The sequence below is a fragment of the Falco punctatus genome, assembly GCF_963210335.1.
Source record: "Falco punctatus genome assembly, chromosome: 6".
Taxonomy (NCBI): Eukaryota; Metazoa; Chordata; class Aves; order Falconiformes; family Falconidae; genus Falco; species Falco punctatus.
Genome location: NC_137585.1, coordinates 75,124,147 through 75,139,073, shown reverse-complemented (window position 1 = coordinate 75,139,073; position 14,927 = coordinate 75,124,147). Strand labels below are relative to the sequence as shown.

The following is a 14,927-nucleotide window of genomic DNA, read 5'->3' as shown; positions in this document are numbered from 1 at the left end:
TTAAAAAAGGGATTAGACAAATTCACAGGGATGGATCCACTGTTGATTAAATCAGAAAGCTGTGGTAGTGAAAGCTGAGGCGATGCCTGGGGAAGGTCCCTGTCTGCTGTAGGTGCCACCAGTCATGGCCAGGGACAGCGTGGAGCTGTGTGGCTCTGATCTCTCCCAGCTTCACAGGTCTCTTCTTGGGAAGAAACCTCCTATGTCTGGCATTTAATTAGGGCTTTATTAACACATCACATTTTTTTCTTAAATTGCATCCTCAGTGCTTTATTTTTATCTGAGCAGGTAATTTAATAATGTAAACTTTTAAAGGAAGTCCCACATCACTTGATTGATGGTAAACGATTCCACTCACCCTTAAAAATTTTCACTAATCTGTTCACACCTCTTTTAAGAATTCAGTACAAGCTGTTCTCCAAACATATGTACGTTTTGAACAGTGGCAGCACGTGCCTGCATTAGACTGCAGAGAATTTGATCCATTTATTTGAAAACACTGAGTTACCTGAGCAGCATTAAATATTAGCAAGCTATACACAAAGACTTGGATTTTTGGTTTTTTTGGTTGTTTTTTTTTTTTCAAGAATCCTATTATTAATGCTAAGAGTGAGCACAGAAACCAGACTGCCCCTTTGCAGGACAATTCATTTCTCAGTTCCCTCAGACTACACAATGGATGAGACTGTAAGGGAAAAATATTATGGTAAAGAGGGATTTATAAAGATTTTTTTAACTGTTATAAATATGAGAAATCAGTAAAATACAGTTTCTATATGTATAAAACATAGAGTCATAGAATAATAGAATATCTCAAGTTGGAAGGGACCCATAAGGATCACGTCTAGCTCCCTGCTCCTTGCAAGACTACCTAAAACTAAACCATACAGTCCCTCCAAATAGCTATATAGGATTTTTCCCTCTAATACTATCAAGTTATCTAAAAGATGGTACTCAAGAGTGATATATATGAATAGCTGCTTTAAGAAAAAATAAATCTTTCCAATCTAGCAGAGAACAGCAATGCTGCAGAAGCATTTCCTAATAACAGATCTTATGAGGGGATCTAAATTTTCTGCAGTGTGGTTTTTAAAAAAATCCTGACTTCAGGAAGACTTGAATCCTGAGAGCACCATAGCTTCTAAGATACTTGAAGCCATCAACCTGTCCCTCTAAATCTCTCAGATATTTACAGCATTTGTGTCAGGAACACAAACTGACCTAGCACTGGCACCTAGCAGCTGATGCTTTCCCAGAAGGTAGTTAATTGTGCAATGATCAGCTGTAAGCTCATTATCCAAAGAGAACTTAAATTAAATTAAATTAGAAAAAAATGATTCAAATGAAATCTTTGCATTTAGAAAGTGGATAAGGTCTGCTTTCAGAAACTTGCCGATAACATCAAGTTCACATTTTTCTCTGTATTATTATTTTTTCTTGATAAAATCATCCACTTTTGCCCTCCATGATCCAAATTAACACCCTTCCCATACCTTCATGTCATAGAAAAGAGAGACTAAATCCTGTGTAACACATCTGAGGGTTCATATGCTTGGGTCAGCTGTACACAAAGCCAGAGCAGTTACTGAATACAGATACTGCTTTTAATACTGTATAGATCTATCAGCCTCTTGCTTTTTGGAAATAAAAATGATTTCTCCTCACTTGGGAGACCTATATGCTAGAAATAGCTGATTCTAAGAAGATGTTACCAACAAATAATGTTTTTCTGTTTGACATCAAGATTTTTTTTTACATCTATTCAGTACTTTTAGACATTAAGTGTTGAGGCTGTATGTTGTAGAAAGCAACTTTCCTGTTTTTTCCCCTTTATAGTAGCTAAATGTCAAAAATGATCAGTTTAGGGAAAAAAACGGAACCTCTACTTTACCTATTAAACCCTCTGGCAGACAAATTCTTGCAATCTTTTCTAATGTTAACGGATATTGGTAGTAAAACAAGCAAATGAACCTTCCTGATCCAGCTGTCCTTTTCAGTTATACAGCTGATCACATGAATATTTATCATATCCTCAATTCTCAAAATGTACAAGTGCTTTCATTCAACCAGAAGGCTCCAGCATATCAGATTTTAATTGGGAGAATATATTAGATGTAAACATCCGTAATTTCATTGCTACTGAATAATCCAAAATTTGGGAAGCTTGAGTGTGGTGGACTGTCTATCAGGGCTAATATTAGAATCAAGATAAAATATTTTCCTGAAATTGATGGGCAATTTTATGTGACACTCATTTAGAGAATGGAAATCTGTGGCATGCTGCACACTTGCAGATGACGATAATCCCTTTTGTTTATAAGGCTGATGACCCTATGAATTGAAACATCCCACTGTGTGCTGATACAGAGCATACTTACACGAATAACACAGGCATAAGAAGCTAGGTGGGAAGGAGGGCACACACCTTAGAAATCTGAAGATCTAAGAAAAGAATAATGGAATTTAGGCACTTTAATTCGGGATTCTCATGAAAGCAAAATGGGCCTCGTGGAATCATTAGCAAAACCTTGATTCTCTTCCCAGGTTTGTGCTAAGAAAACTCACAGAATCTATCTTTTGAAAGCTCAAGAGCAGCACCACTAGGTTAAATGACGTATTCAGGAACGTCTGGAGGGTAGAAGTCATCTAGAGAGGGGAGTGATGTGGTTAAGATGCTCCATGCTCTATTTTCCAAGAAATATCAAGCAGCCAATTGAGTATTTCATGCCTGCAATCTGCAGCTATGTGTTTTCAGTGATATTAAAAATCCCTTCCACTTGTTAAAGTTAGTTCACAATTATTAGTTTGCATATATTGATTTGAAAAACTAAATCATGTAACAATTTCTTTGAGCTCCAAATTACCCTGTCATTTAAACAAGGTTAGAAAGTGTGTTTTTGTAGCTGAACAGGCGTAAGAATAGCTCAAACCTGAATATCAAAGCTAAGTAGAAATGAGAAACCAGACTCTTTGCCCACAAGTTGCAAGTACCTTCCACAGGGGACTCAGGCTACAGGTGGCTTTTCACTGCTCTGTTCCCAAGATCTCCAAGGTGGGGCAGACAGACATACTCATTTCCTAAGCTCTGTTTTCTTTAGAATTTGCAGATTGGTCACAGAAAATTGTGTCCCCAGGCACCATCTTACCCAGGAAGAAGCACGGGTGAAATCGCAGCACAAATAACTGTCTCAGATCATACAGTTATCATTGATCAATAAGCTGTTTTTTATCTCTAAACTGCAAGGCGTTCAAAGAAACTCTGCGTCTGAATGGGACTTATTTCAGAAAGCTGTTTTCTGCAGTCAGCAGAGGCTTATCAAGGATTTCTGGGTTTTATTTAAGACTGCACATTTTGAGGAATGAGAGAAACTTCTTTCATTAGACTCCCTTTTATCACGTTTCGAATATCCAGTAGTCATTAGTATATGCAGTGCAGGGGCAAATTAAATCTACAACTCCTCCTTAGATAAACAGGAGGAAGATCATAACAAGTACGTACAATCACCTGCCTTTAATTTTTTAAAAAAAACGTTTGTTGATTATGCTTGTATTTTCAGTTTGTTTACACTTCATAACTGTGCTAATTGACAGTACCTGCTACAGTAAAATTGATGGAAATATTGCCACTTTTCCAATTTCACTGGAAGTTGCCAGTTAATGAGATCTGTTTGCAACACATGGTTTCTTTCTACAGAAGTTAGGGTGTTAAGAGATTTACAGGGGATCACAAGTTCTTCTAGACGAAGCTACGTCCCAAACACATGAAGTAAAAGCAGCAGGAAGATATAAAGTAGGCAGGAACAAGTATAGTCCATAAACATCTGGGACAAACGCACCCAGCAATCTCCTTTTGGAAATTTCCAGCTGCCTCCAAGTGCTTTTCCATGGGATGCAGATAGTGAACTTATCTTGATACCCTAAAAAGCTCCACAAGAATGGGGTTTTTACCGCAGAGAACACACACTATTGAGTATTATCCTAAATGTAATGTGAAGAGTAGGTTAATTAATTCAGTTTCAGTATTTTGGCTGCAATGTGCACAGTACTGTTGTGAGGGAATGCCACCCCGGGCACAGCTGTACTTCCATAGCCTCGCATGCTGCTGCAGGATGCTGGGGACTCGGAGGGGACAGTCCCAGGAGGAGCCCTTCCTTGCAGAACTACACATGCTGCAAGTATTTTTACTGGGGGAAGCATGAAGGTATTCCTCAGGACAGGAGTTCAGAAATGGGCTGTAGTTTGCTCATTTTCATTACTTGACTCTGCAACTGAACCAGGGCGTCTAAAAAGTGTTTGTAATTTGGTGGGCAAAGGCAGTTGCCTGAGAAGATGTCCACAGAGCTGTGAGGTTAAATCAGTCCAGATCCACCCCAAGCTAAAAGTGGAAAACAAGAGGTAGCTTCCAAGCATTCAGCTGGGAACACGACACTGAGTCCTCTAAAGAAATCCCACTGGAGAGGACAAAATTTTGATAAACTATGTGTGGCCTGCATAGAAAAAGAAAGCATGGAGTAAGATCAAATTTAGGTGGCCTGTCTGGAGAAGGGATGAGAGCCAAAGCACCCTTTAATGTTGGGACAGGGTCTGGGGGAAAGTATGATAATATGCTCTAGGGGCAGTGGAAGTTAATCCTTTCATTAGGAACAGGTCAGGAGCCTGGCCAGGTGTTCTTAATCTCTTCGCACTCCAAGTTCCTCTGCACTCTGCGCCAGCCAAAATGACTTGCTCCTGGATGTACGACTTCCAACAGTTTTTTATTTATTCACTTTATCTTTTTTTACTGGAACAATTTTGAAGCATGGCTGACCTTGTCTTTGCCCCTGCTTTGCCCTGTGAAATCTCTTCATTCAATCCTTGTCATTCATTTTCCATTCCAGATCTGCCCCACATCAGAACGGTAGTTTGGTGCAAGATAATCCCCTGTGCTGCGTTAGAGAACATTCCAAGCAATGCTTTGACAAAGGGGAGACAAAATTTCTACCATTATAGAGCAGAGGAAAAGAAAAGTGTCACAAGAATTGGATGTTTAAGCAAGTACCAGCAAGTAAAAATTGCATCCAGATCTAAAGGCTGGCTCCAAACTACTTAACAGAAATTTATTAAAATGACAGCTACTACAGTGCTGCCTGTATTTCAGAAAATGTGAAAAAAATAGTCTGCCCCCTAATCACGTCTGTAGTCTGCCCTCACTCTGTGCCTGTATCAAGGGTAAAAAAATACACAGTATTTTGAAATTTTCTGCAAGGCAAAGGCAGGTCTGTAAATCAACAGTAACAACAAATTCCTTGCAAAAGCATGTCTACAGAAAAGTTGACCAAGACCTTAAGCCTCCTTAATTTTGGGAGTTCCTGAGTCTTTCGTGGCTCTTTTCCCGGTCAGAGGGAGCATGAAGCACTTGTAATAGGCTACGTAGGAGCAGCGCAGCACATCCCCCCTCAGAGTTTGGGCATGGGATACGAGACTCAGCTAGAGCACTGCTACTCTGACTGCATGGGGTGGCCCTACAGCTTCCCAGCCAGAGCAAGTCTGAACTCTCCTGGCAAAGAGAGGGTGTGCTTTTGTGCACCCCCTTGAGCTTTAGACCAACTGCAAAGCAGCAAACCCATGAACCTGTGGCTCTGAGGCTAGCAGCAACTGTTGGAATGATTGCCTCGATTTTAACAGTGTGTGAAGCACAAGTACCCAGTGACACAAGGTTCCTGCTCCTGTACTCAGCAAGAGCAGTTGTAATTTGTTGGATTATAAACCACTGTTTATAAGTGTGATTTCAAGAACAAGGGAAATACTTTCAGCGCTCAATTAATTGCCTTCTTGAATAAAAGCGATGATGATACTTACACTTCTAAGACTTCAAACCTTTCGCTTTTACAAGAAAGTAGAGAAGGGAATAGAATTATCAAAATAAACGTTCTTAAATCAAAGGAACTCTTCTTTGCTTTGCCCTGAGGATACTCCCAGCGAGCTGACTTCTTAGGCTATGCTATTCCTAGTAGTGTCTGGCACTACAAGATATTTCCTTTTCTGTCCTATTTTGCCCATTTTGATTCTTTCAGAATTGCTTTACAATTACAACATCAACATTTAACTACGTATGTTTAGCACAGGTCTGCGCGGCATCATGCTGTGCCACATAGGGATATATGAGCTGGCACCAAGCGCACAGTCTCCAAAACCAGAAACACTGGAACTATAGTACATTTCACCCAATTAACATACTGCTGCTATGAGTGACTACCAAGGTGCTTGACATGGTGCCTTGCAGATCTGTATTTCGATACCGATGTAAGCTATATTTTGGACACTACACGTCCTACATCCAGTTGATGCTTTCCTACTGTTAATATGCTTTCTACCCCGACTGTGGATTTTAATCAAAAGATTTCAGGTTTTTTCAAGATGGAAGGGACCTGAGGAGGTCTCAGTGGCTGCTGCTAAAGTTTTTCTGGTCTGTCTTCTACCAAAGGGCCCCAAACTTGGATGCTGTTTTCAGGTCCTAATGAGTGCTGAGTAAAGCGAGATAATAATTTCCCCTCAATCTACATGCTATGCTCCTGTTAATGCTGACCAAATTACTTCACTCAAATAAATATTAAGTAAAGAAAATGAACCTTCCTTAATCTACAAATAGTCAAGGATTTTTAGACTGTTTTTATTACTGATGACAGATCATGTGACTTTCAGCTTATTTTTTCTACTACAGTTTTGAAACAGAATTCACATACAAAGGGTATTTTCTTCTCCGTTCTGCCACTGTTTAAAGCAAGTGTCATTTTTTTTGGTTCATTGCTGTTCTTCTAAACTTAGGATTTGGGTGCTCTTTGGGATCACTGAAATTCATTGCAGTTGTTATTTGAATAAATTCGCTTGTCACTTCCACAGTAGACTGTCATTTTCCTTTACTATTGGAGATGTTCAGCTGAGGTTTAACAGTGGCTACCTGTGTAGTTGCTTGGGGAGAAAGAGAAGTCCCACAAGAACATGCTGGGGGGGGGGGGGGGGGGCGGGGGAGACAGAGCAGAAACTTTAACCTGGGTCTGTTGTCTCCATCAGAATACTCCAGTTGCAGAACATTTGGTTGCTTGGGCATTTTGTCTTTCTCTTCCTCTCCTCTTTCCTTCTCTGACTCCCTCAAGCACAAACCCTATCTGTGAAATAATTTTCTTGAAAAATTCATGACTGACTTAACCAATTAATATGTATGTATCCTGATGTCCTCTATGCATTATTTTTTTCCCTGTCTGATCTTTTGCAAAGAACTTCCAGTTGGCTATTATATTCAATAAAGTGAAAACTCAGAGTTCCAAGAGACTAATTATCCATGAGTTTGTTACAATTTTAAATCTGGCAATAACCGAATTTTACAATTCAGCTGAGGTGATATGAAAAGCAACTCTTAATAACTGCATGATCATGAAATACTGCAAAAAGTTTCTGGAGTTGATTTGGTATTGTGATCTATGGCTTTGACAGTACTCTCTTGGTTGCTTTTCTGTTACGAATTTAGAAGTGTGAAGTTTGGCCCTAAAGGTTGAAATTGTGGTTTTATTTCCTCAGGAACCAGTTTTAAGTAAAAGAACAGTTCCATTTAAACATGTTTTGAATGCAGGGAAAGGACTGCATTAGGTTGCAACTTGCAAAATGACGAACGTTCTTGCTTATCTTGGTTTTTCAGCAGTGGTTAGCATTCACAGTTGCAGATGGGCTTGGTGGAAGATGTGAATGTCTCACAACATAAAGCCTTTTATGCTTCCTCCTTCCAATGGGCTCAGCTCTCAGCTGGTTAAATGCCATTTGAAACACCCAAGGGTGCCCCTGTGCCTGCAGCTGCCACTACCAAAGGGTCCGAGTCTCCTGTGGGTCCCATGTCACATCTGCCTGACCTCTCCCCAGACAGGACATCTCAAATGGCACCAGATGTCTATATTAAAGCAATAAAGTTGAACCCCAGGAAACATTAGTTTTCTGGACAGAAAGTGAGCTATAATTAAGGGCAGATCCTGCCACTATATACGGCACCTCCCTGTACTCAGTTGCAACTTTTATACTATCTATACTCCAGCCAGTTAAAAAAGATCAACCTCTCTGCACCTGCATTTAATCAGTTTTCCCATTTTCCAGTTGCTCTGCAGTGCCCTACCTGGACAGCTGCTGTCATGGGGTTTGCTGTGATCCAAGTTTTTATTTCAACTTCCTGAACTCCATCTTGATTAAAGTATAATTCAGTTGTGTGTGTGGGAATCATTTATTCATGTAACCCTATTGGTTACCTGAAGAGTGTCTCTTCGGGACACAGGAACAGAGAAAATCTACTTTATAGGTGAATCCTGTTGTACTCTGACAGCCAAATGAGCATGAAGCACAGAGCCTCAGAGGCCAGAATAACCTTTGGTTTTGTCCAAGACACAACAGACATACAAATGGTGCCCCTGGAAGCAACCTTGAGAGTCTCTTCAATTTTAATCTCTGCAGCAGATGAAATTTTATTAGAAGATGTCATGGTTTAATTAATTAATCATTTTAAAAAATTTGGGGCAAACTTGGAAAAATATAAACAAAAAAATGTGTTTTACTTACTTATGGTGGACCCAGATTCGGGCCTGTTCAGTGAGCTGATGATAACAAAGCCAAAGCCTTCGTTCTCCTTGCGGTGGATCACCACGTCATTGGTTTGCAGGCTGTGAGAAGTGAAGCCCTCGGGGGGTGTAGCATTGCTACTAGATGCAGCGTGATTACTGTTAGCATAAGTAGCATAGTCACTTCTTGGAGAACTGTGGTGCGTAGACACCGAGCCTGGGCTTCTGCCATTCTCTGGGCATGGTTCTCCTACAACATAAATCACACTGGTATTACAGTCTGCCTCGCCCAGTGGCTCTGTGACTTACAGTACATTTGCTAATGCAACATGAATACAGTTGACTGTCCATAGCCCAGACTACTGCAAGTATTCAACTAGGAGCTGTAATAGATGCAGAGAGACAGGAATCTACACAATTATGCAAAACATTCAAGGGCAATCAGATAAAGCGAGCAAGAACACTCACTGCTAAGCTATCTTAGCTTAGAGGAAAGGAAAGTAAGAAACAGTGACTATCTGGATTGCAAAAACATTAGCAAGCGCTATTCCCTTGTCTGCTGGTTGATCTGTCATCAAGAGGAAAATGTGACCGTCTAATCCAATATGAAATTATTTGTGTCTGGATTAAAAGAATTCAAGCAGGCAGCTAACATACAGCAATTAGGATTAGCTGCATAATGTTCTTCTTACAAGTTGATTAGCACACTCAAAAGCTGTTCATGGGACAGAGCAGTGATACAATGAAAAATAATAATCACAAATAGTTCTTCTGTGGGTGTCGTGACAAAAGCAGTGGTCGTTTAAAGGTTTTGAAGATGCTCTTGTATGGTGAGTTTGAAAGGGCAGAAGTGAGAATGGAGTCCATCCACACTTCAGTATCGCTTTGGAATAACAAGAACAGGGAGTAAGTTAAATCCTGTGGGATCACACACTTTTTTTAGGAGAAGCATTTTGGCAACTGAAAACAGTAAAGTTATTCTTCCAGATGGAAAAAAAAAAAAATTATATTCTTCACAGATCTAAGTTATTTACACAAATCAGCATTTATTGATAGTTTTAATACAGAACTTTCTGATGAATGTCAGTAGTATGTTTTCTGTTCAGAGCAATGAGAGTGGCAGAGTCATTCTACTGAACGTGAAGAGTTTATGCATACACACATACATCCTAGGAAGAGAGCTTGCAAATTAGACCTTCAGTGTGTATATATTAATAAAATAAACATCATCCAAGGACAAGCTGTTGTTTTCTCAGTCAGGTGTGTCCTTTAGCAGTCCTTCTGCAACTATGAAATAAAGTGATTAGAGAGAATAAAGAGGAAGAAAAACAATTATTATATTCCTGCATTAGAATTGAAAATCTCCAAGAGTTATTGAACCAAATCTGCAACTAAATGCCATAGTCAGTGACAAGAGAGATCTCATTTTCTGGCTGTCATGTTTCAGAAAGCTGAATAGTGTTTATGTCAGTGTGGCTGCAACAGAAAGGAAATTATCTTACCCTGCAGAATGACCAAGAGCTGGCTTGGCCACAAAAGAAAGCAACTGGATGCTATTAAGTGTAGGAAAAGAAAGATAAAGGAGGGAAAGTTTAAATGGCTATTCGATTGTCAGCTGTGAAATAGGTATTTATCAGGAAAATTCCATTTTGCTTCTGCCTGTGAAAAAATGGCATTTTAATCCTCATTGTTCTGAATACCACATTTTCCTAATCAAATTGTTTTCCAGAGCATGTGAACAGTGATTTTCTGTTCCAGATCTGGGTAAACATCTGTGCAGAAAGGTGATTCCAGGCAAGGGCTAAGACAGGTATAACGGCTGTCAGGCAGTTAAGGAACGCCCCAGATCCCCCTGTTGTATACATTCGCGCTAGCGAGAAATTCATATGAAATCGATTGGCCTGATGTGTTAGTACAACATTTTTCAGTCGTGCCCAACACCAGATTTTAAAATCTTTTTAAGCTTATGTCGTAACATGCCAAATTAAAATCCTGTTCAGCTCCTGAAATGCTTAAACATTAACGAGTTACACACTATACTCTCCGGTGCGGCACTCTCAAGGCCCAAGAATAACTCCAGGTGTTTTACCAGCTTGCCTCATCTTCTGTGCCAGGAGACCAGACTCTCTAATAGACCCTTTTATTTAATATTCAACAAGCAGCAGTGAAGGCTGGCATCCACTCTGTGCTAACCCTCTTGCTAATTTTGCCTGCAGTCTGTACAGCCACCTGACCCGGGAAAGGTGCTAACCGCAAGCACTCGGCGGATTACCTTGGTTATTGGCCATTTTCCTAGCGCTGGGGGAGCTGCGAGGGGGCGTCGTGCCGGACGGAGGGGGACCTTTCTGGCTGGAGGACTCTGGAGTCAGTAACAGAAGAAAGTCAGTCCCGCGAGAGTGCGGCTGGCAGGGAGCTGCGGCGCCGCAGTGGGAGGGGGACTGCGAAGACGAAGGTGAGTGGGAGGGCGGCTTTTTGGCAGGGGAGCGAAGGGGAACGGTGCAGGCAACGACAGCGGATCTAGGGCACGGGGAGGCAGGAGACAGGACAGGCTGGGAACGTGGGGCTTTTTTGCTCATTTCTGGTGCCTCAGTGAAGTGTACTCGCCACAAACATTTTAGAAGTTCTTAAATAAACTTCTTGCCTCGAGTAAGCCGAGGTTGCAACGGAACGGCAGCAAATTCTCCCAGTAAAGCTTCAGTAGATGCTGCCACACGTTTTACCGGGTTCCAGTGATTTTTGATAATTGAGACCGAGCTAGTTTAAAGGTTTAATTTACTTCAAATTCTTCATATTTTTTTAGGTTTATTTTCTGAATGTAGCTGCTTGAAGGGAGGACCCGGCCCTGCTCCTAGGAGCCACCTGTGCCATACGAAAGGTTTTCAGCTAGCTTGTGCTGCTCTTGGAGGGGGAAACTCCAGGTGACATCAGTGAGACCAGAAATGGGCTTTGAACACATACGAGAGTGAAATGAGGTCCTGCCCTAAACAGTTAACAATCTTTTCAGCCTTTCTCTGATTGCTTATTGACACACTGAGCTTTAACAGCTTTAACTTAGGTGAATGCTTTGTCCCAAAAGAGAACAAGAGGAGAACAAGCACAGACCAAGACAGCATGGAACAAATCCAGAGCACTCATGAACACCACACCGGCACTGGCAGTATTGTTTCCACTTCCAAAGGAAACAACAGTCATCTATAGTGTTTTTGCCACAGAAACAAGGCACACACATACAATTATTCTTGCTTCAGAACAACACAAACATTCACTTTGATTTTAATTTTCTCTATTTTTTTAAAAAGAGCACCTCTTTGTGCTGCCAGCACCGAGATCTGATTTTCCTTTCACCTTTCCCAGCCTTCACTCACCTGTGGGTAGCACCTTTCTCCTCACAGTAAGATTCACTTGCCCGTTTCGGGCAGCATTATGCATAAGATCAATCACATATCGGTGGGTTTTGCCGGCCACTGGAATCCCATCTACATACACCAGCTCATCACCAGGATGGAGACGCCCATCTCGGTCTGCTGAGCCCATGGCAATTACTGCTCCGATGAGAATCTAGGCAGCAAAGAAACAAAATCCTGTCATATATACACTAAGCTTCCAATTTAGTGCCGTGGATATTGCCATGATTTTCCCTTTCATTGGAAATTAAGCTAGTGATTCAGTGCAGGTGAAGAGATCTGTGTGTGTCTGAAAGCTGTGCTCCTCCTCTGTAGGCATGGTGGAAGATGCTTCCTTGCCTTTTGTAAGAAGGCGTTTCCCACCTGTGTAGAGTGATACACCTGAGAATCCTGACCTAAGCATGATCTACCTGATACCTTCAAATCAAGACAATAGGTCTATAAAGAGTGTTGAATTTATATAGACTATGCTATGCAGGAGATCAAAACAGATTAATTCCACCTAAGGGTCCTTTTGACTTAAAATTAGTCAGTCTGCATATTTCTTATCAAAGGTTCTTCACTGCTGTGTGATTTAAGCACCTGGACTAATACACTTGAGGTCAGTAGTGGAAGTGACTGAACTACACAGAGTTTACTTGGGGGCTCTTTAGGGGAAAAGAAATACTATATTAAATGCTGTTACTCATAATTAATAATTGCTCAGGTAGTGGGGTTGATTAACAATATGGAAAAAGAGGGAAAATGTCAGCTTACTCTGGGCAGATGTTGTTTTCCCAAATCAACATTTAAATGTGATTTGTATGGGACATAAGCTGGTAAAAAAATCTGTTCAAAACCTTTTAATGACTTTCTCCACTTTCTATGCACATAAATTCACATAATTTATTGGAAGAAGACATATATATTTTCCCTGTGGAATAACTGGTAGAAGAGTTGAGATTGATTCAAACAAAACCTGCTTTCTTTGAAAGAATATTAAAGCATTCACAAAGCAAGTTCCAAATTTTCCTTTCTCTTGTTCAGAGTGAGAGTGAGCACAGAATGATGGATATGACACGCCATGTGACAATCTGCTTTAAATAATAAAAGATAAAAGCTATCAAGTATTTCTTTTCATGAGGAACTGCAAAGGCTAGATGTAGTAGTCATGCAGGTGGTCTGGTGGTTTTTTGTGGTCTTAGCTGCAGAGCTGCAAGTATCCCAGCAGCGTGTTTAATTGAAACCCCATGTGAAGCCTGGAGAATTTTGCACAGTTTCTAGCCTCCCTTTGGCTCACGATTGCTTTCAAAACTTCGCAAAGAGAGAACACGATGCAGTGTTTTCCTGCTTCCTGGTGTTCCTGGGATCCTGTTAAGCAGTGTCAGGCTGAGTTGCCAGAGAGGCTTTCAGGTTCTCCATTCTGTTCATCAAATAGTGAAAGAATATATCTCAAAGCTTTGGAAAATACTTTGTGCAAAATCCAACTATGAAATATGTATTTATGCTTCTTTACTGAGCAGGAAAAAAGCTGTCCAAAGCTACATTTAGCTAGAATTGCACAAAGTATTCTCAAAACTTTTACATTTGGGCATCTCATGAGGAAGAATTTTTTCCTAGAAGAGGTGAGTGACAGCCCTCTGCAGCTTGGAAGGTCGTAGGGATGCCCTCCTCCTTTGGTTTTATTGAGCATTTGAAGTTTCTTGATAACTGGCTGCCAAAGAATTGAACAATTTGTGCATCCTTAACCTTTGGAGAAACACAAATGCAGATCACAGCCTGGCAGGTCATCAGTATCTACCGCAAGTGAAAAAACTCTTTCCAGTTTGGACTAATTAAGTAATTATTGCTGCTACTTCACATGTCCACAGCAGAGTGTGATTGCATTTTTCATCTCAGTGGTGGAACTGACTCCTAAAAGAAGCAGCAGAGTCCTACTTCAAACACTTCAGGTAGGTGTCTTTGTCAAGTTAATGGCCACCATATCTCTTATTTGGTATATTTGATAGCAAGAATAACTTAATTTTCCTTCTTTTTAATTTTCTCTGTCTGAACTTGTTTCTCATCCTGTATCTGTTCTCATTTTATGGCTGAGTAGTTTCCATCATAGTTATAAATTCTACAAGCAAAACACAATTTGGAAAAATATTTACCAGAATTATATTACCTCTGTAATGGAGTTTCATACTGGCATGAGATTGCTTTGAATGTGTGAGGAAATGGTGACATGGAGGCAATATAGACTGTGTTGTAGAGAAAAGGGAAGGTTTCACCTACTGTTTGAGATTAAACATGAGAAATGTTTGGATTAGGAATACTGTGACAGAGGACAATCTGAAGTTGAAGCCTGAGTCTACTAGCTCATACATGTTAATTTGTTCTAATACTGAGTTTCTTTGTGTTTCTTGGTAATTGTTTGACCTTGTGTTTCAGTTTCTCTGGAACTGTTCTCAGTGGCTTCACAGGCACATAGTAAAATTTAAATAATACACATAAAAGGTGTGACTCATCTCACCTAATTTTAAGTGCCTGTGATGTCTAAACCCAGGGCAATCATCTGAACTCTAATCTCTGCTAAAAATAGGAGTTCCTAAGGTGTGGTCTGCATTATCCTGACATTTTGCTCTATGGACATCTGTTATGTCTTAGAAATGTCTGGGTTTTGGCACCAGTCATAAAAGGAATATAGACATACATCTTGCAGGCATTTTTGAGGAGAATCCCAGTCAATCTATGTTGAAAAGGTGAAACTCTTAGTGTAATTATGCATATGTTCCTGTGATTTTGAGTTTGAGCTGCAAAAATGTATCCAAAATACTTCTCTGCTTTGGGACAGCGATTTGCAACTTCAGTAAAGTTCCAATTTACATATATTTGCAACCTTTCAGTGATATTATAATTCACTGTAGTAGCATCAGATTCTCTTTAACTCCTCAAGTTACTGGGAGATGTGATAAATACCTGTGGTGGT

The 14,927-nt window shown here is 40.3% G+C and overlaps 1 protein-coding gene across 6 annotated transcripts in view; it reads right to left on the bottom strand.

The window, feature by feature from the left end:
- MAGI2 (membrane associated guanylate kinase, WW and PDZ domain containing 2) overlaps positions 1-14,927 on the bottom strand; it is a 761,916-nt gene that overhangs the window by 60,470 nt on the left and 686,519 nt on the right. For 3 of the 6 annotated variants that reach the window (XM_080391914.1, XM_080391910.1, XM_080391911.1), the window contains 3 exons: positions 11,939-12,131; positions 10,846-10,932; positions 8,575-8,823 (listed from right to left, as the gene is read on the bottom strand). In XM_080391914.1, coding sequence (XP_080248040.1) covers positions 8,575-8,823; positions 10,846-10,932; positions 11,939-12,131 — 529 coding nt within the window. The remainder of the gene's footprint in view (positions 1-8,574; positions 8,824-10,845; positions 10,933-11,938; positions 12,132-14,927) is intronic. The other 3 variants (XM_080391915.1, XM_080391912.1, XM_080391913.1) reach the window with 1 other exon arrangement.